This window comes from Lontra canadensis, unplaced genomic scaffold, assembly GCF_010015895.1.
Source record: "Lontra canadensis isolate GAN:19392208 unplaced genomic scaffold, GSC_riverotter_1.0 scaffold3, whole genome shotgun sequence".
NCBI classification, from domain to species: domain Eukaryota; kingdom Metazoa; phylum Chordata; class Mammalia; order Carnivora; family Mustelidae; genus Lontra; species Lontra canadensis.
The window spans coordinates 23667524-23689602 of record NW_022630997.1 but is presented as its reverse complement, the minus strand read 5'-3'; the positions used below and the strand labels follow the sequence as shown (position 1 = coordinate 23689602).

At 33.8% G+C, this 22079-nt stretch overlaps 1 protein-coding gene across 4 annotated transcripts in view; it reads left to right on the top strand.

Moving 5' to 3' along the window:
- Positions 1 to 22079, top strand: part of EXOC6 (exocyst complex component 6) — a 236092-nt gene that overhangs the window by 94798 nt on the left and 119215 nt on the right. For all 4 annotated transcript variants that reach the window (XM_032836304.1, XM_032836314.1, XM_032836324.1 and 1 more), the window contains 5 exons: positions 179 to 247; positions 10727 to 10810; positions 15701 to 15747; positions 15871 to 15991; positions 17463 to 17534. In XM_032836304.1, the coding sequence (XP_032692195.1) occupies positions 179 to 247; positions 10727 to 10810; positions 15701 to 15747; positions 15871 to 15991; positions 17463 to 17534 (393 nt within the window). The remainder of the gene's footprint in view (positions 1 to 178; positions 248 to 10726; positions 10811 to 15700; positions 15748 to 15870; positions 15992 to 17462; positions 17535 to 22079) is intronic.

Sequence of the window (22079 nt, the reverse complement as noted above, 5' to 3'; positions counted from 1 at the left end):
GAAAAATGTATGCCAGCTTGCTCACAGTTAATTTTCTTTCTTTGTAGTCTTGTGCATTGACTGCATTTAGAGTAAGTAATATCTGTTAATTTGGTAATCAGAAAAAAATTGTTATTTCTCAAATATAATTAAATAATAAACAATGAATGCCATGAAAAAATGTGGTTTTATTTTTCAGGTCTTAACTGTTCAGGATCTGGTTGATTTTTCCCCTGTTTACCGATGTTTGCACATTCATTCTGTTTTGGTGAGTACCTTATATATATGTATATTGTGTGTGTGTGTGTGTGTGTGTGTGTGTGCGCGCGCACATATGTATATATATACACATAAATATTTGTATAATAAAAAAGTTATCTATGCGTTTTAGGTGTACTTTTTTAAAGGCTGACTATAAGCTCAGTAAGCTGTAAATCTTTACACATAACTTTTAAATATCCCCTGTGAGTAATGCACTTACTTTTTTCTTTAAGTTATAGTCTGCTTTCAGTTGATGTACCAGTTCATCTATAAGAACATTGTAATAGTATACTTCCATTTCATCCTTCTTGAATTTGTGCTGTTGTATCACAATTGCTTTTAAATACATTGTTTCTACATTTGCTTACTCCTTCTACATTGTATTCATTTTTTATTAAATAATTCTTGTAAAAAATATTACTTTGATATAAGGCATATACCAAAAAATTTACCCCTTTAAATTATATAATTCAATGGTTTTGGCATACTTAAGAGGATGTGCAACTGTTAAAACTAATTCCAGAACATTTCATTTCTGAAGAAGGAAACCTCTTAACAATTAACACTCACTCCTCATTCTCCCCTACCTCCAGTTCCTGGAAACTACTCATTTACTTTCTTTCTTTATGGATTTGCCTATTCTGGTTATTTCATATAAATAGAATCATAGTAAGTGTGGTCTTTTGTGTCTTGGCCTCTTTCACATAGTTGAAAGTTAAGATTATTGATTGGGACCTTTCTTCTTTTTTAATACAGACACTTAAACAGCTGTAAATTTCCTTCTAACCACTGCTTTAGCTGCATTCCATGAGTTTTGTATGTTGTGTTTTGTTTCCATTCATCTCAAAATATTTTCTAAATTCTTGTTATTTATTCTTTAACCTATAGGTGTTTAGGAGTATGTTGTTTCATTTCCATATGCTTGTGAATTTCCCAAAAGTTCTTCTCTTACTAATTCCAAATTTAATCTTACTGTGGTCAGAGATCATATTTTGTGCGACTTCAGTCCTTTTAAATTTATGGAGGCTTGTTTTATGGCCTAACATATGGTTTATCCTGGAGAATGTTCCATGTGCACTTGAGAAGAAAAATGTGTATCTGGCTGTTGTTGGGTGGTGTGTTCTGTAGACATCTGTCAGATCTAGTTGATTTAATACTGTTATTCAGGTCTTCTGTTTCCTTGTTGATCTTCTGCCTGTTATTGAAAGTGGTAATGTTGAAGTCTCCAACTGTAACAGTTCAATTATCTGTTCTTCCTTTAGTTTTGCCAATTTTCATTAATGTATTTTTGAGGCTCTGTTTTTAGGTGAATATATGTTTATAATTGTTATATCTTCAGGATGGATTAACTTTTTTTCATTAAAAAATGTCATTCTTTGTGTATTTTTTTGGTTTAAAGACTATTTTGGCTGCTACTAGTATAGCTACTCTAACTGTCTTTTGGTTACTGTTGGCATATGTTTTTCCATCCTTTTATTTTCAACCTCTTTGTGTTTTTGAATCTAAAGTGTGTATCTTGTAGAATAGTATATAGATGGATTTTTAAAAATCCAGTCTGCCAATTTCTGTCTTTTGACTGAAGTGTTTAGTTCTTTTGCATTTAATGTAATTACTGATATGGCCAGATTTATGCCTGCCATTTGCTGTAATAAATCATGTCTTATTCTATTCCTCCATTACTGTCTTCTTTTGCATTAAATAGATATTTTCTCATGAATCATTTTAATTATCATCACTTCTTTTAACATATATATGCATTAATATATAATATATATGAGTAATAAATGTATAGATATATATTAGTTATATATGAATATGTACTATAAATATACAAAAATACTTAAATATGTATAATAATGTTTGTGTAAGTACACACATATGATATATAGATTTTTTTAGTATTTACTCTGGAGATTACAATTAACATCCTACCTTAAAACAGTCTAGTTCATATTGATCTTCCTCCTTTGTGTTACTATTGAGATACTAATTACATCTTTATACATTATAAACCATAATATGATTATTTCTCTATGCAGTTTTCTAAATCAGAAGAATGGAGTTACAAATTATACTGTCTTTTACCTCTATATCTTCTTAACTGGGACTCTTTATTTCTTCATGTGAATTAGAGTTACTGTCTAGTGTCCTTTTCTTTTTGCCTCAAGGACTACCTTAGTATTTCTTTTTTTTTTTTTTAAGATTTTATTTATTTATTTGACAGAGAGATCACAAGTAGAGAGGCAGGAGGAGAGAGAGGAGGAAGCAAGCTCCCTGCTGAGCAGAGAGCCCGACGCGGGACTCGATCCCAGGACCCTGAGATCATGACCCGAGCCGAAGGCAGCGGCTTAGCCCACTGAGCCACCCAGGCGCCCTACCTTAGTATTTCTTTTAGGGAAGATCAACTAGCATCAAATTCTCTGTTTTTGTTTATCTAGGAATGTCTTAATTTCCCCTTGGCTTTTTAAGAGTAGTTTTGCTGGGGCATCTGGGTGGCTCAGTGGGTTAAAGCCTCTGCCTTCGGCTCAGGTCATGATCTCAGGGTCCTGGGATCGAGCCCCATATCAGGCTCTCTGCTCATTGGGGAGCCTGCTTCCCCCTCTCTCTCTGCCTGCCTCTCTGCCTACTTGTGATCTCTCTCTCTGTCAAATAAATAAATAAAAATCTTTTTAAAAAAAGAGTAGTTTTGCTAGGTATAGAATTTTTGGTCTTTTTCTTTCAGCACTTAGAAAATATCTGTGGAAGACATTTAGAGTTAAGGTGTTTTGGGTTTCGATTATTCACTGAAATTGTATTAAATTGAAATTGAAATAATTGAAAAGAATGGTAATTATGTTAATTACAGCAAATAGAATTATCTTCATTAGTTAATGTCTTTTCTTTTAGCCCTCTATTAAAAGGACCAACTCTATACTTAATGAACTGAGATAAAAGCAGTAGGCACAATATCAATGTAAACTTACTGATTTACAAATTAGTGATGTTTCAAGTACTTGAGCATTATTGAATAGACATGTAGATTTTTTTCTTTTTAAAGCTATAATAAATTGTACTTTATATAAAAACAGTAATACTTTTAGTCTATTCTATGATGAAATAATTCTTCAAGTGTGTATGATTATAAAATACTCTAACTGCTCAGATTCTTTTCAGATTTAGTATTTTATCTTTTATAACGTCAGGTTGTCATATATACAATTAACTGCATTTACACCTAAGGCAAATAGAAGGGTAGGTTCCATCAAGATTATATTGCTATATGTAGTGACATTGAAAATTTGACTTCCAGTTGTCTGATCTCAATTTTTTGTATTTTGTTCTGCCTTGTTTTGTTTCTAAACTAGATCATACTGGCTTCTTAACCAAGGTGAAGTTCTTAATTATCTCAGTTGTTAAAGTGGCCTGTGTCGTGGTTTGATTCTTTTAAAACTCCTTTCAAATTAGATGTTTTCCTATAGGTTTTTGGATTTGGTGGAAATGATTTTTGACTTTGATAATGCTTAATTTTTCTGTCTTATATGGGTCCAGTAAACTGCAGTGAGTGCCCATAGGCTCTTCTGTTACTTTGTATTTTCCTTCTTCCATGTCTATATGATCCATGAAGATAGTGACCATGAGTGTCATGTATTGTTCTTTCCTTAGTGCTTTTCATTGCATCTGATATTTCATAAAGATTTGCTGGATTAGTAATTGGGTCTTTAACACCACACTCAATTTTTAATAAAACTCTTTTAGGTATTTTTATCCTGGTAGCTTATACCAACAGGCACTAAGTCCTCTGGAAAAGAGTTTATCTTTTTACCTGGTACAAAAAAGTGTTGAACTGTGCTCGTTTCGGCAGCACATATACAAAAAAGTGTTGAACCATTAGATACTATGTGAGGTTTCAGTGTGGCTTCCCTAAGAATGATACATTGCATATTAAATTACATTTCATTGTTCATGATTTAAAATTAAAGAAACAGAAAACACAATTAAATGATGAACATAATTGAAAGTCAATGGTAGAGAACCAATAGTTTTAACTTTAACTAGTCCGCTTTGTGATTTTTCAGAAATAACCTATGATTCAAATAGTCAAATACTCAAAATAAATGATTACTCTGAGAATTTGTATGTTATTGTAACTATTGAATTATAATTTTCAATAACTTTTAGATCTCTATATTTTTGTATCTTTATAATACACAGAATCTATCAATTTAAGAAAGCTGCATTTTAAAAGATGTCAGTTTTGACTAATTCAGGCAGGACTTTCTTTCCTTTTTACTGTGTAAGTGAGGTTTTACTATTCTATAAATGTAAATAAACTTTCATTAGCATGAAAACTTCTGGTTGATATATATGACCAAAAATTCGTAAAAGTGAAATGGCCAAAATTTAGTAAAGCTAATTCCTCCTTGTTATTATAGTTACTTTCCTTTCATTTGTAATTTCATTTAAGCTACTTTTTAGTAGTAACCAGGCACTTCACTGGGTCATCAGTTCTAGTATTTACCTGACACTGTGCCTGCATTTGCTCCTTTATTTTCCCAGTTTGATGCATACTCTATATGATATTTGGTATTTTGAGATGAACTCTGAGTACAAAGCTGTACCATGACATAGGATGTCAGTTGTTGTGAGTGGACATACTTGCATCAATAAAAGAACATGTTTCTCCCCTAAAAAAAAAAAAGGAAGAAAGAAATCCCTCTGCAGTATAACTTACCCTTTAGAATTTTACTGTGGGAATAGGCTGAAGCCTGTTTTCTTAGAGACTTCTTTTACCTGAATCTGGCACCCTTGATTGGCTTCCTCTCATTCCCTCTCTTGCTTTCCTCCTTCTTGAACAGTCTCCCTTGAGCACTTCCTTATTGTATCACTTGGTATCTGTTTTTTAAAAAGCTACCTAAGATACTATATTAGTTGTCTATTGCAGCACATTTATTATTTCACAAGGTCAGCTATCTGGGAATGACTTAGCTGGGTGGTTCTGGCTCAGGGTTTCTTATGAGGTTCCAGTCAAGAGGTCAGTGAGGGCTGTCGTCACCTGAAGCTTGACAGGGCCTGGGGGATTTGCTTCTGTTATGACTGTTGGCAGAAGACCTCAGTTCCTTGCCACTTGGGCTGTCTACAAAGCTGAGTGACAAACCTCGTGACGTGGCAGCTGGCTTCCCTAGAATGAGTGATCTCAGGGATGCTGATACGGAATCCATAATGTCCTTTATAATCTAATATCAGAAGTGTCATACCTTTACTTCTTTTTTTTTTTTTTAAAGATTTTATTTGTTTATTTTATTAGAGAGGGGCAGAAGGAGAGAAGCAGACTCCCCAAGGAGCACAGAGACCAATGCAGGGCTTGATCTCACAACTCTGAGATTGTGACCTGAGCTGAAACCAAGTCGGGCACTGAACCGAATAAGCCACTCAGGTGCCCTACCTTTACTTCTGCTACATCCTACTGGTCACATAGATCAACCCTGGTAGAATGTGGGATGGGAAGATACAAGATATCTTGGGGGTTATCTTGGAGGCTACTATGCTTAACTTCATAAAAGTAATACTTATTCTTCATTGCTACTACCATCGTCCATTGTCTTGATGTGTAAAAACCTCCAAGATGCCAAATAAAGGAGAAGTTTCCTTTAATGATTAATTAATATTCACATTAAGAATGTACACGTTAGGAATGTACACATAAGGGTTTCTTTCTTTTCTTGTGCAGGAAAGGATAAACCATGTTAGAAACACTACATGTTGTCCTGTTGGTAGAATATTCTTAGTTCTGATACAGGGTAGGTAGTAATGACATAGGTGGAAGCAATGACAGTTTTCATTTAAGGTCCTGATCTCTTTTGTTCCCCAGCTGTTGACAATGAACATAGTGCTTTTAAGAGGGAGTATTATGAGAGTACAGAAGTGAGAACATGGGAAAATTTGAATGCAAAACTGTGTCCTATGTGTTTAAATATAAACAGTGCTTTTGGCTAATCTTAATACTCATCCTTATGATGTGTCATTCTCTGTTAAAAAAAACTTTAAACATCTGAAATAATATGATTTAGTGAAGCGGAATCTTTTAAACATAACTGGAGTATTTTCTGGGGCTGCTAAAATTTTGAAGTTATATTAACGAAACCATTCTTTCATATAAGTTGTGATTCAGAAAAACTGTTAAGAGCTGTTTTGCCAAATTGTGTCATAAGTGGAAGTCGTAACGATATTGTGTGATATTTTTTACTTCATATTAAAATAAAATGAAAACTGTCTGCCAGACTGATTAGTTCCAGCATGATCACCATCTCTAACAAAATTCATGTGTTATTCCTGACTTTTATACTTGGTTTTATTATTTCCAAAACTTAATGCTGAAGTTTTATATATGTCCACACATTTACTAAAGGTATATTTTATTGTTTTTATCATACTCCTCTTTTTGTAAATAACTTAGAATTCTGTCTGCATATTACACTGCATTGTTTTAAGTTAAGTAATGAGAAACCACTTAAGTAAGGAGAAGTGATTTGTTATCTTATTTTTAAGGTACATGAATGAATAAAACAATCACATTGGATAAAAATAATCTTAATTTTGATGACTTTCATAATTTTATGATTTATTTCTCAGTTGTTTTCATAATATAATATTCTACAATGCATATTAATATATTTGAATTGAAACATGAACTTAGACTTTTTCTGAGGGATAGTAAATACAATTGACTTAATAGTTTGATTATGAGGACTGGCTTTACTAATTAGGTTTTAGGGTGGGCATTTATCGGTAAATTATACACACTAAATCTGAAGCTCAGAATCTTTAACAAAAAAGTGTGTTGCTGAGATGCCGGGGTGGCTCATTCAGTTCAGTGTCTGACTTTGGCTCAAATCATGAACTTGGGGTCCTGGGATAAAGCACCTCATTGGGCTCTCTGCACAGTGAGGAGTCTGCTTGTCCCTCTTCCTCTGCCCCTCTTCTTGCTTATACCCTTTCTGTCTCTCTCTTAAATAAATAGTCTTAAAAAATAAATAAGTAAATAAAGAAAAATAAAAAGTATGTTGTTAGTTCCCCCCAAAAAATCCCATTCATCATATTAAGATATTCATTTCCAATAAAAATTTACTTTTGGTTATATTAATTATCTATAATATTAATATTTAGATTGTATTGATCAGTTATGTATTAATGATAATTCAACCTAGAAGGAAAAACCTACCATAATGCCTAAATTATGGCCTTAGAGATAAAATAAAAACAAAAATGTATTACATTAGAAAATATAGTGTTAGGGGCACCTGGGTGGCTCAGTGGATTAAAGCCTCTGCTTTAGCTCGGGTCATGATCCCAGGGTCTTGGGATCCAGCCCCGCATTGGACTCTCTGCTCAGCAGGGAGCCTGCTTCCCTCTCTCTGCCTGCCTCTTTGCCTATCTCTTTCTGTGAAATAAATAAATAAAATCTTAAAAAAAAAAAAAAAAAGAAAAGAAAAGAAACTATAGTGTTAGAAGAATGCCTATCTGGTTCAGTCCATAGAGCATGTGACTCTTATTCTTGAGGTTATGAGTTTGAGCCCTACAATATGGGATAGAGTTTATTTAAAAACATAAATATAGTATTAAAAAATAACATATTAAATTTGAAAAAAAAAAACAAAAACCCTATAAGAGTAGTAGTCTGGAGTATAAGTTAAAAAAGAAAAAAAGAATGCCTGGGTGGCTTAGTTGGTTAAATGTCTGCCTTTGGCTCATGTCATGATCCCAGGGTTCTGGGGTTGATCCCCACATTGGGCTTCCCCACTCAGCAGAGAGTCTGCTTCTCCCTCTCCCCCTGCTTATTCTCTCTCAGTCTCTCTCAAATGAATAAATCTTTAAAAATTAAAAAAGAAAGAAAAAGAAAAAGGAGTGATACCTGGGTGGCTTAGTTGGTTAAGTGTCCAACTCTTGATCTCACCCCAGGTCTTGATCTCAGGCTTTTAAGTTCAAGCCTCACATCAGGCCCCACACTTGGTATGGAGCCTACTTTAAAAAAAACAAAAAAAAGAAAACTATAAACTTTCTAAATGTGAAAGAGAGTGTATTCATATGTTTTTTAAATGTAGGTAACCATTGGATATTTTAAATGAGGATATAATAGTTTTATTTATAATATACTTGAAATTATATCCTTTACATTAATTTAAACTCATTGTGCAAAAAATTTAGTTACCAAAATAAAACTGTGTAACATGTTTAGGGGCCACTTTTTTTTTTTTTTTAATTCTTTTAATTGTTTGAGTACAAAAATACTGGAAGAATTGCCCTGAGGGTTACCTAAACTTATTTTCTGCATTATAAGTTTATTTTTTATGGTACTAAGAAAAGTCATTTTGTTGATAACTACTTAAATATTAAAGAAAGTTATCAGAAAAAAATTTTTTTCAGTGAAAATAAGAGTTTTGACTTTTCCCCCTTAGATTCTCTTTTGGAGCCTTGAGTAGGTGAATGGGTTCCCAGCCTTTTCTTCTCATTCTGGATGGATTCTCCTCTTAAGCAGAGAGGAAGACAGAAGAAATGGTTATATAGTCATTTATTTACTTGTTTAGTCATTCATTCATTCATTCATTCAAGAAATAATAATTGATTGCCTTCCATGTGCCAAACGTTGTGCTAAGTGATAAGGATACAGTAGTGAACTAGTTGGACAGGACCATGTTCTAACATACTTAGAGTGATAAAGATCTATCTTTGAGTGTCACTTTCTTAGAGTGACAGAGATCTATCTCTGTCATCCAATATGGTTAACTACTACCTGCATGAAACTTTTTTAAATTTTTTTAAAAGATTTTGTTATGGGGCGCCTGGGTGAAATCAGAGGGTTAAGCCTCTCTACCTTCAGCTCAGGTCATGATCTCAGGGTCCTGAATTGGGCTCTCTGCTCAGCAGGCAGCCTGTTTCCTCCTCTCTCTGCTTGCTGCTCTGCCTACTTGTGATCTCTCTCTGTCAAATAAATAAATAAAATATTAAAAAAAAAAAGATTTTTAATTCATTTGTGAGAGACAGAGCGGGGGGGCAGAGGGAGAAGCCAGTTTCCTATGGAGCAGGGAACTTGATGCAGAGCTCCATCCAAGGACCCTGGGATCACGACCTGAGCTGAAGGCAGATGCTTAACCAACTGAGCCACCCAGGGGCCCCTACAACTATTTAAATGTAAATTATCTAAGAAGAAAGAAAGAAAATTAAAATTCAGGGTCTCAATACTTACTATTAGCCACATCCTTCTAGTGGTTACCATATAAGATAATGCAGATACAGAAAATGTTCATTATCACAGAAAGTGCTCTTAGATAGCGGTATGATAGACTACTAATTAAGAAGTTGCAGCACAGTGTGTTAAGTGCAATGATATGGATATGCAGGTTGCTATGAGATAACAGATGATAACAAGCCTCAGGCAGTTGAGGAAGGCTTCTAAAAGAAGTAACATCTATGGTGAGTCCTGGAGGGTGAATAGGAGTCATACACAGAAAAAGAGAACTGGGAAGCACATTTCAAGAAAATCTTGTACGAAAGCCTGGAAATAAAAAGAAAATGATATGTTGAATATACTGAGATGAAGCAGGAGATAGAGGAAAGTTCCAGATCATGTAGGGTCTTATACGACATGCTCAGAAGTTTAGGCGTGACAGCTAATTTCTTCATTTAGTTCTCTCACTGACAGCTGTATTTTGAGTTGGTCAGTCAGAAATCTAGTAAACCTTAGTGATAAGTTGAGTAACTATAAAATTGCTTGAATTTACAGTTGGTGTTCATAATTGTCATAATAACAAACAAGGTTACTGTTTTTGAACTCTAAAGCCAAAAACTTATTCTTGACATTCAGTATGAAATACCATTTCAGTGTTTTTGTTTTGTTTGCACATGTTGAAGAATTTCTTTATTACTTCCATATGAGAGAACCAAGGAGATGTTATAATCAGTTCACAGAAAAAGTCCAATAACAGGAAAAATTATGTGGAGTAAAGGAATGTTGAGAGGAATTGCAAATGGAGGCCAACTATTTTTTTAGAGAGGGGAGGAAATCAATTAAAGTCATTAACAGACACAATACTATTTATGTATTTATCAATTACCTAAACATAGATACAAAATAAGTCAAAGACAATGAAAAGAACTAGAATCTGATAACATGGAAGGATATGATATAATGATGCAGTTTCCATTGAAATACGCAATAATCATTTCAGTGTTTGTATTCCATTTGTTAGAAAATTTAAAATGACTCCTAGAGGTAAAGAAGTTATTTGTTTGGGTACCTGGGTGGCTTAAGTGTCTGACTCTTGATTTTGTCTCAGGTCATGCATCATGCTTCCCACTCAGTGGGGAGTCTACAGGAGATTCTCTCTCCCCACTCCCCCTATCCCTCCCCCAACTCATGCTCTCTCTCTCTCAAATAAATTAATTAATTTTAAAAAAGAAGTTATCTGTTCTGTAGTGTGTGTGTTTCATTACTCTGCTGATGTTACTTTAGGGCGATGAAGAAACATTTGAAAATTATTACCGAAAACAGAGAAAGAAACAAGCAAGACTCGTATTGCAACCACAGTCAAATATGGTAAGTGTGTGAAAATTTTGAATTGGTTGTGTTGTCACTTTTTGCCTCTTACCCTGCTTTAATTTCTTCAGAGCATGTATCTCTCACTATTCATTCAACAACGAATACTTACTGAATACCTACCATTTCCAGTAATTGGTTAAGTGCTAAGGGTGCAGCAGTGAACAAAACAGGTAAGTTCCTTCTCTCAGGAGCTTACATTCTGTTAGTTAAGATAGATAGTAAACAAATAGGCAGTGAATAAATAGATAAACAAGTAGATATGTAAAGTATGGGGGAGTGATAATTCATTTCTGACAATGTGAATAGACTATTACTTTGATTAATTGTTCCAGTGAAAAAACAAAGATGCTGGATAAAACATTTTTAAAGTTTTAAAATTATTTTTAAGTGCACCAAGGATTTGGTAGAAACATATAGCCAGGACAAAAATTAAGTGAATATGGAATTGCTCTACATGTTGGTTATGGTGATAATTATCTGACAAGATGTGTTGGTGAAAACTTGTAGAAACAGTGCATGAAAAAGTGAGTTTTATTGTATGTAACTTATACTTCAGTATATCCAACTATAAAACAAAACAGGAAAACCTAAATGAAGGTAGAAATCCAGATAGGTTTGGGACACCTCGGTGGTTCTGTCAGTTAAGCGAGACTTTGTCTTGGGTCATGATCCCAGGGTCCTGGAATCGAGCCCCACATTGCGCTTCCTGCTCTTGCAGGGAGCCTTCTTCTCCCTCTCCTCCTGCCTGCCACTCACTCTGCTTGTGCTCTCTCTCTCTGTCAAATAAATAAATAAAATCTTTAAAAAAAAAAAAAAGAAAAGAAAAAGAAACCCAGATAAGTTTAATGAGGCACTTATTGTGGCTTTTATCTTAGGGGCATCTGCTGAACTGGAGAGCATGAATTTTGAGGAATACAGAGGCCTAAAGCCTAGAGCCACCCAAGGTAGCTGATAAGAGGTTGTCTCTCTTAGAAAGTAGAGACTCCAAAGAATTAGAGCTTCATTATTAGGATTACCTAGATCAAAAACACCTCAGGGCACCTGGCTGACTCAGCCAGGAGAGCATGCAACTCTTGATCTTGGAATCATGAGTTTGAGCCCCTGGTTGGATATAAAGATTACTTAAAATAAGTAAATAAATGGATGCAGTATTATAAAAAAAAATCTAGCAAAACCTGTCTGTTCTTTCTGTTAAACATTATAGGGAAATTGCCTATCTTAAATGTTGGTGCTAAAGGAACAAGGGGAAAAAGATCTCTGAGAATAAATAACAAGCTGTTTCTCACATGTGTTTGCAACACAGATTCATTCTATTTGGATAGTTAAAAAAAACTCAAGTTGAAAATTCAGTTTGAAGTTATTCCATACTGATGTTGCCTAATAGAAGAAAATGCAGAGATCTGAACTTTCATGTCATAGTTTCAAGGAAGATTAACAAGTCACAGTAAAAAGTAATTATCAAACAAGTATGAATCATTAAAAATATTGCAACAGCAATAAATCCCAAGAGACTTTCAGTATTTGAATTATTAGCCATTTAACATAACTCTATTTATTATATTTAAAGAAATAAAAGACAAGCTTGCTGGTATAAATAGGGAAACTGTAAGGAATGACCAAAAGGAAGAAAAATGAAGTAGAATCCCTAAAATTAAAGATATATTAATCAAAATTAAAAATTTTATGAATAGGTTTAGCAATTGGTGAGTTCTCTTAGTTGATCTGAAGAAATTACTTAGAAAGACTCACAGAGAGACGAGAGGATAAAAACAGAAGAGAAACAGAGGGGATATAGAGAGAAAGTCCAACATATCTAATTGGAGTTATAGAAAGAGAGTATAGAATAAATGGGACAGAGGAGTATTTGAGGGCATAATGGCAGAGAATTTTCCAATATGGATAGGAAATAGAAACTTAGACAGTCAAGCCCAAGGAATCCCAGATAGGTTAAATAAAAAGAAAAACACTCTGGGAGACCTTACAGTGAAATTGCAGAACACAAAGAAAATAGAAGACCTGAAAAATAGTATCTGCTAACTTGAGCTAATTGACATTTATTGAATATTCCACTCCAAATAGTAGAATACACGGGCCTTTCAAATGCACATAGAAGGTTTACCAAGATCATATTCTGAGCTATAAAATAAATCTCAACAAATATAAAAGACTTGAAATAATACAAAGTATGTCTTTTGACTACAAGATAATTAAATTATCCATATGCAAAAAAAGAGTATTGACTTTTACCTCAGAAATTCAAGAAATGGATCATGGACCTAAATGCAAGAGCTAAAATTATGAAACTTTTAGAAAAAACAAAGGTTTTTTGACCTTGGGTTAGGCAGTATTTTCTTAGGGTGAGATATATAAAGCATGAACTGTAAGAGAAAGAAATTCAAATTGAACATTGAAATGAAAAACTACTCTTCAGAAGGCATTGTCAAGAAAGTGAAAAAACAAGATACAAATGGGGAGAAAATATTTGTAAAACTCATGTCTAACAAAGGGCTTGTATTCAGAATATATAAAGAATTTAACTAAATAATTAAAGACAAACTAATGGATAAAAGATCCAAGTAAGCATTTTACTAGATACACAGATGAAAAATAAGCACATGAAAAGATGTTCAATATCATTTTTCATCAGAGAAATGCAAATTAAAGCCACAATGAGATACTACTACATACCTACTAGAATGACTAAAATTAAAGATTTATAATAGCAAGTGCTGGTGAGATGTGGAGCAACTGGAACTCTCATACACTTCTCGTGGTATAAAAATTATGCTGCCAATTTGGAAAATTGTTTGGCAGTTTGTTATAATGTTAAGCATACACTTATCACACAATCCAGCAGTCTTGCTCCTAGGTTTTTACCCACAAGAAATGAAAACAATGGAATATTTTAAATGCCAAAGGGAAATAACTTTTAACCTCGGATTCTATATCCAGTGAAACAAAGGCAAAGATAGACATTTTCAGACAAAGAAGAGAGGAGAGTTGGCCACTGAGGCACCCTTAACTAAGGAAGTTCTAAAGAACCTACTTCAGGAAAAAGGAAAGTGATGCCAAATGAAAGATATGAGATGCTAGAAGGAATGAATAGCAAATAAAGTATAAATATGTGGGCAAATCTATGTCAACTGTAGAAAATAATGTTAATAAAATATTATGGACTTTAAAACAAGATGGAATTAAAATACACAACAAAAGCATAAACATGAGGTGGGAGTTAATGAAATGAAACTGTGCTACAATTTTCTGAATTGTCCAGAAGAGTAAAAATAAAATATTGATTGATTTTAGAGTTTGATTACTTAAGTATGCATAATATAATTTCTGGAGTAACCAGTAAAAGAGTAGAAGCAGAGTATATACTTTCACATAATATAAAAAGATTTAGAATGATAAAAAAATTCATGTCTTAGAGTTGATAAAAAATGATAATTGAAACCAATAAGCACTTGATAACATTGACTCAAAAATGTATAATGCCAGATTGGCACAACTGAAAGGATAAGTAGAAAATCCATAGTGGATTTTTAAGCATGTCTCAGTATGTAATAAACCAAATAGGTAGAATATAAATAAGAATAAACAACATGCTTAATAATAGACTTGATCTAATGGAACATGTAGAAGCCTGTTTCATCAACTGTAGAAACATCTTCTTTTCAAGCACACATGGGACATTATAAAATGTGACTATATGCATATTATAAAACAAGTGTCAGGAAATGTCACAGGTCTGGTGTCATGTAAACTCCTTTCTCTCTGATCATAGTATTTTATTTTTTAAAGATTTTTATTTATTTATTTGACAGAGAGAGATCACAAGTAGGCAGAGAGGCAGGTGGGGGGAGGGGGGAAGCAGGCTCCCCGCTGAGCAGAGAGCCCTATGGCCGGTGGCGGTTGGGGGGCCTCAATCTCAGGATCTGGGATCATGAACTGAGCCAAAGGCAGAGGCTTTACCCCACTGAGCCACCCAGGAGCCCCCATCATAGTATTTTAAAGCTAAAAGATAAAAACACTTGTTTTCCTACAGCCTGAAAAAACCCCAGATGTTTGAAAAAAAAATTTTTTTTAAAGATTTTATTTATTTATTTGACAGAGATCACAAGTAGGCAGAGAGGCAGGCAGAGAGAGGAGGAAGCAGGCTTCCTGCCGAGCAGAGAGCCGGCTGTGGGGCTCGATCCAAGGACCCCGGGTTCTTGACCTGAGCTGAAGGCAGAGGCCTTAACCCATTGAGCCACCCAGGCACCCCAGATGTTTGAAAATTTTGACCGTACTTATGAAATATACAAAATGTAACATTTGAACTTAATTAAAATAATGAAATATTTCATGTAACAAACTTCTAAGAATGAAATTCAAATAATCAAATATTTTCCTATATGCCTTTTGTTAAAATTATTAAGAGGCAATTATGGATCATTTTTAAGGAGTTTGACTTTTATTATGAATCAGATATAAAGTCACTCGAAGGTTTTTAGCAGAAGATACGATGATCTGATTACTCTTTGGAAAGTAGCATTCTGACAGCTGTCTGGAGAATAGACTGTAGGGAGCAAGCCCGAAAGCTGGGGAGACTGAGTAGGAGAATGATATAACAGCACAAGTGAGAAATTATGATGGCTTGCTTGCTGAGAAGAGGGTTCTGATATCATATTTACTTCTTAACTTGTTTATTGTCTGTCTCCTTTTGAATGTAAGTTCCATGAGGGTAAGAACTTTTTGGCTTTTACTAGTGTATCTCTGGTCCTTTAAAAAATGTGTGCAATATATAGTAGACTCTCTAAATATTTGTTAATAAATGTTATAGTGACTTGGAACTTTTATGTTACCAGTATTTGTTGGTTTAAATTAATTTTTATTTTTCATTTGAAGCATGAAACAGTTGATGGCTATAGAAGATATTTCACTCAAATTGTAGGGTATGTATCTAATATGGAAATAACTATTATTTTTATATTATGTTAAATGTCAGAACTGCTTGTTTTCTATTTGGGCTTTAATTTTTTTTTAACACATGTTATGTTGGTAATTACTGTTTTTAGGTTCTTTGTGGTGGAAGATCACATTTTACATGTGACCCAAGGATTAGTAACCAGGGCATACACTGATGAACTTTGGAACATGGCCCTCTCAAAGATAATTGCTGTCCTTAGAGCTCATTCAGTAAGTCAGACAAATTATGTTACTAAATTTTTAATTCATTTACTTTAAGAACTTCTGAAATGTATAATGTCAGAAGAAAACCATACCTCCAACATTCTGCATTTTTGGTAACAGCTCAAATTTAGAAGTAGTAATGTTAGGCTTTTGTTTGGCAATACTGGGCTGTGATTTTGCAACTGACTGGGGCTTCCCAAAGCACTTTTAGTCCAGCATTATAGAAAATGAAGAATTAAGCTGGTCTCATTAGTCTCAACTGACCTCTTCATTAGATCACTGAAAAGCACCGTGAAGAAAGGGTTTTTAATTATCATCCCAAATTCTTTGTTTTCAAAATAAACTCCACCATTAAAACTCAGTTGAATTTGTTCTTCGATGTTTCTAATTTGTTTGCAGTAATACAATTATACATTTCTTAAAAATACGCAATTGTCAAAATTTGAACTCATTTGAAATAATGAACCTTTATGTATTGGGAGATTTTTTTATGAATGAAAGTGAAATGACTAAATATTTGCATAATAATACCTTTTGTGGAAGTAGTATGTTAGTGTTATTTATTTATAGAGACTGTTGAAATTAATAATCGATTATAGACTTTCTTAAGACAGTTTTAGTAGTTCATCAGGAAAATCTCCACATACTTAAAATTTTGTAATTATTATTTATAATTTTATTATTGAGAATACAGCTTGAAAATATTTTAAATGATTATTAGCTTATGTAGTATTTAGATTTCTATTTATAGGATTATAGATTCTTTATACAGTATTTATCCAGGGAACTATAACTTTTTCTAACATATTAGTAAGGAACAAAATATTATTATTATGGTTTATATTCAGACCAGCTCTGAATATGTAAAATTATAGTATGCTTCCTATTAATTATATGACATCAAATACAAAGTCATAAGGTATTAAATGCAGCATATCACACAAAATCTTACTAAATGCTGTGAAGGGGACAGAATGAGTTTCATTACTTTCGGTGAATTATTAAGAAAATACTTCAGTTGTCATTCTTATATTGGAAAAAGTAATATGTTATATCTCTTTTATAAGAGAGTAAAAATAATAATAGAAAAATAATAGAAAAGTAAAAATATGTGGTCTATATATAAACCATTTTTCAGTTTAAATATAACTAGTTTAAATATAACTAGTTCCTTAAAATCTGGAAACTTTTAGAAATATAAGCATCATTGCTTTGACCAGAGGTTAGTGCATGCAAATTTTAGGAAAATTTCTTTTCATATAATATAGATACTTCAGGTACATTATGTTATGGTCTTTCTCTAAGTATTCTTACTGAATAGATGAAACCAGCCATGGATCTAACTGATAACCAAGATTTTAAATTTATTGGAATTCTGGCATACTAAAGGAAATATTTTCAGGTTTTGTTTTTAACCAAATGACTCTGGTTTATATTTGTTTCTTTGTATTTCCATCCCTCCACCTCTCTCCCCCAGTCTTATTGTACTGATCCTGATCTTGTGCTGGAGCTGAAGAATCTCATTGTAATATTTGCAGATACTTTGCAGGTGGGTGATAATCTAACATTCATTTAATGTCTATTTTGACCACTTAAAGATATACAAAATACAGAACATGCTTATTTATTTTTATTATGGATTAATGGTAATAAATTAGTAGTAAACAAATGTTTGCTTATGTATTGGTATTCCCTATTACCCAAGACTTTTCATTCTCCCCAGCTTCCTGATTATGAAGTTTGGAGAGAGCTCAGGAATTATTACCATCTTTTAAAATATTGGTCATTTGAGGGCGCCTGGGTGGCTGAGTGGGTTAAAGCCTATGTCTTTGGCTTAGGTCGTGATCCCGGGGTCCTGGGATCAAGCCCCGCATCGGGCTCTCTGCTTGGCGGGGAGCCTGCTTCCCTTCCTCTCTCTCTGCCTGCCTCTCTACCTACCTGGGATTTCTGTCTGTCAAATAAATAAATAAAATCTTTAAATTAAAAAATAAATAAATAAAATATTGGTCATTTGGGGCACCTGAGTGGCTCAGTCGTTAAGTGTCTGCCTTCAGCTCAGGTCATGATCCCATGGTCCTGGGATCGAGCCCCACACTGGGTTCCTTGATCAATGGGAAGCCAGCTTCTCCCTCTCCCACTTCCCCTGCTTGTGTTCCCTCTCTTGCTGTGTCTCTATCAAATAAATAATAAAAAAAAATCTTTAAAAAAATAAATAAAATATGGTCATTCAGTTAGAATAAAGTTTTTGTCTAGATCAACTATTTTTGTAGTAAAAAAAAAAAGTGCACGGTAGAGTGGAAAGAACTTTGAACTAGAAATGAGAAAATGCAAGTTCTGCCTTAGCATGGGCTCTGGGAGTCACACAAGACCCTGAGTTTGTACCTTTTCTATTGACTAATTGTATATTTATAGGTTTCCTAAGCTTCAGATCCTCATGAAAATGGTTTTGTTCCAAGTTTTCGGGATTGTTTTGATTTTTAAGTGTAATAACAAATATGAAAACATACAGTTTGAAAGCTGTATCCACTCATTTTCTTCCTAATTTCAGGTGTACTAGGACTGAGCAAATCACTTTACTTCTTTGTGTCTTGCTTTTTTTCTTTTTCTAGAAATAAGGTTAAAATTGAATAAATTTTAAGCTTGTCCCTTTTTCTTGATCATGGATGGTCAAGAATTGTTGCATTTTGTTTTCATGTTTAAACTTTTGGGATTTTTATGGTTGGAAGAACATTTTGTGAAATATAGGTTAACATTTTCCAAAGTGTGATAATAGATGTTACTTTAAAAAGAGTTCTGTGTTCTAAAACATTTGGGAAATAAGTGAAGTAAAACAGATTTCTCCACTAAAAGTCTTTCTCAGAGCGAATTTATACCATATGATTTCAAAAGGAAGGTGCTTATGCAGCATTTTCCTGATATATTTGATCCTTGGGTCTTTTTTTCCCCCCATATGACATCTTATAGATCTAGAGCTTCATATAATATACTTTGGGAAATGCTAATTGAAACTCCTTGCTTCATCACAAGATTCTTTTCGTCCTAGAATAATAGTTACCTACTTTATTCTTAAACCTAAGAAGATTCCACATACTCCTTCAGTAAATTATTTTATCGTCTTATATCTTTATTAATTTCTCTGCCTTATACTGTAACACTGGGATAATGTGGATTTTTTGTTTTCATAAATTTTGTGACAGATATATCTGTAATACTGATTTCTAGGCAAAAAAAAACTTCTGGTAAGTTTTATCAGAGACTACGTTAATTTTTTTAGGCCTGTCTCTAAATAACGTGAGGGGGAGTTTTGCTGTCCTTAATGACTCAAAGCATTACTACTCAAAGCATGGGAGGGATACCACTCAATGGTCTGGAAAGGGTTACTAGTCCAGAAACTGTTATGGATCCATAGCAAAAAGGAGCTTCTGTCAGAATGTAAATCAGCTACATCACTAAGTACAAAATTTAGATCAACTGGCATTTATTTTGTAGCAAGATTTTCTCAATGTAAGTTCCTGCATTGATTTATATTCTGGTACAAGCTCCCATTTGTAAACCATAATGAACTGTTCTGAACTGGCACTTTGAGTACAATTGAAGGTAGAATACGTGCTGTGGTTCCAAGGATCTCTAGAGAATTGGAGAAGAGTAATAGACAATATTCAGGTTAATAGAGGCATTAGAAAGTAATAGTAATGGATGTATAAGCCCTTGTAAGTGTACCTTTCTAATCTTAACTTCTTTGAAATAAGATTGAGGAAAACAAACGAATCCTTATTACTTATTCAGCAATCCTGCAGTATTTTCATTCCACTGAAAATTGACAGGCTGAGTATTAGGTGGGTTTTATTATACATAGTTAATAAATGCTGACTTTTCAAGTTACACTTTTTTGTTGTTGCTGCTGGTTTTCTTTGTAAGACAGAGAGGTGGGGAGGGGCAGAGGTAGAGAGAATCTCCAGCAGGCTCCATGCCCAGCACGGAGCCTGACGACCCTGAGATCATGATCTGAGCCAAAATTAAGAGTTGGGACGCTTAAATGACTGATCCACCCAGGCGCCCCTCAAGCTATACCTTTTAATTAAAGAATTGGGGAGGGTCTTTCACAAAAATTAAAGAATATTGCATGATAATTAGTATTTAAAAATTGGCACTTTGCCACCCTAAGGAAAATTTTCTTTTCATATTTCATTTTGTTACTTAAAGCTGACTAAATAACATTAAAAATTAACACTAGCATATTTTTTGCCTTTTTTTGGGCCTATTTATTGCCTATTCAGTAAATCAGAAGTAAACATTTATGATTTCATTCACTAACATTTTTTGAGTACCCACCATGTACTAGTAGCTAGATGATGTGTAAAACGATGGAGATATAAAAATCAGTAAGACAGTGAGATATAAAAATCCTTCAAGAAATTTACAGTTTAGTTGTAAACAAGATGCACAAGACATATTAATATAGCAGTATATTAAAAAGCTTTGACCTCGCAGATGATAGAATGTCTAACTGATTCCAGGAGTTGGGAAAATCTGTATAGAAAGTTAAAACGTGAGTTGGATTTTAAAAGATAAATTCATCAGGTACATATCAAGAAAGGGGCATGAATGGCAGAGAAAATAAAACAGCATGTATAAACTGTAGATAGAGGGTTAGTATGGTGAGCATGAGATTGGTCGAGTAGTTTGTGATAGAAACTATAGTAGATGTGTGTGAGCAAAGAAGGGCAAATAGTGGTAATGAAACTGATCCAAATTATGGCAAGAATTGTGGGACTTTAGTTTGATCTAAATTATGGCAAGAATTGTGGGACTTTAATAAATCTTTGGTAGTTTTTAACCAGAGGAATGGCATGATCATATTTATACTTTAAATGATAATTTAAAGAGTCTTGGCAATAGATTGAGTTGAAAGAGACAGATGGTTGGAACTTCAGTTGAGGCAAGAGTTGTGAAGGACCGAATAAAGCAGTGGCAATGGGAATACTTCTGGAAAAAAATAAGTCCTAGAGAGGAATGATAGATTTGAGATTTGTGAAGGAGGTAAAATCAAAAGAATTTGGTGAATGATTAGATATGTTTGTGTGTGGGGTTTAGATGTTTTTCAAGTTTCTTTCCTGATAAATTGGATTGGTGGTAGAACTATTAACACAGATAGGAAATAAGAAAAGCACTTTGTTTAGTTGGAAAGGGAAGAGGTAAGTTAACTTTAGCATGCTTGTAGCATACTGATTGGAGATGTCTCACAGGTATTGGAATTAAATATTTGGAACTTCCAGAGAGGCATAACTAGAGATGTAGATTCAGAATAATCAGAGAAAATATGTTTGAAGTCAGTAGACGTCAGGTTATGCTAGAGACCTAGAAGAAAAATCCAAGGGTGGAAATAGAAGAAAAAGGGCAACTGGAAGGATGACTGTTCATAAACAAGAGGAGAACAAAGAGACAGAGTAGTGTTACAGAATTCAAAGCAGATGAGTTTCAAGAGAGGTAATGTAGAATGAGACATCTTCGCCTTCTATATTTAGGAGGTAATCTGTGACGTTGTTGAGAGCAATTTTAAAGGAATAGGAGTGGCAGTTAGATTGTAGTAGGTTTGTCTATGAAGAGAGTAAAAAAAGGAGTCATCTGGCAGGGCACAGCAGATTGAGGAAGGGCTTTTTTATTTTTTTATTACTTTTCTTGGTTTTAGGATGGTAGGTAGTTAGCACATTTATTTAGCAAAGAGAAAGGAACTAGTGGAAGTTAAAGATAATAGTGAATAGATAGTCCATGGAGCAGTTCCTGCAGGAGTAGGATCAAAAATAAGGAAGGGGGAAACCTTGAAGGGAAAGAAGGGAAAACTCTGATACAGCAGAAATCTTTGGTCCTGAAAATGGGTAAAATTTTAGTGACTTTCGAGTTGGAAAGGAATAAAGTTTGGGAGAGTGTATGTTCGATAAAAAGGTCTATTTTTTCCCTATACAGCGAAGTCGATCTTAAACTGAAGGTGCAAAAGGAAGCCAGCCTGTTTCAGACAAAATATATTCCCTTGTCTTCTTTTATCCTTTTTAGGGATCACTTTCCAAGATACCATTATGTAGATCACTAAACCTGA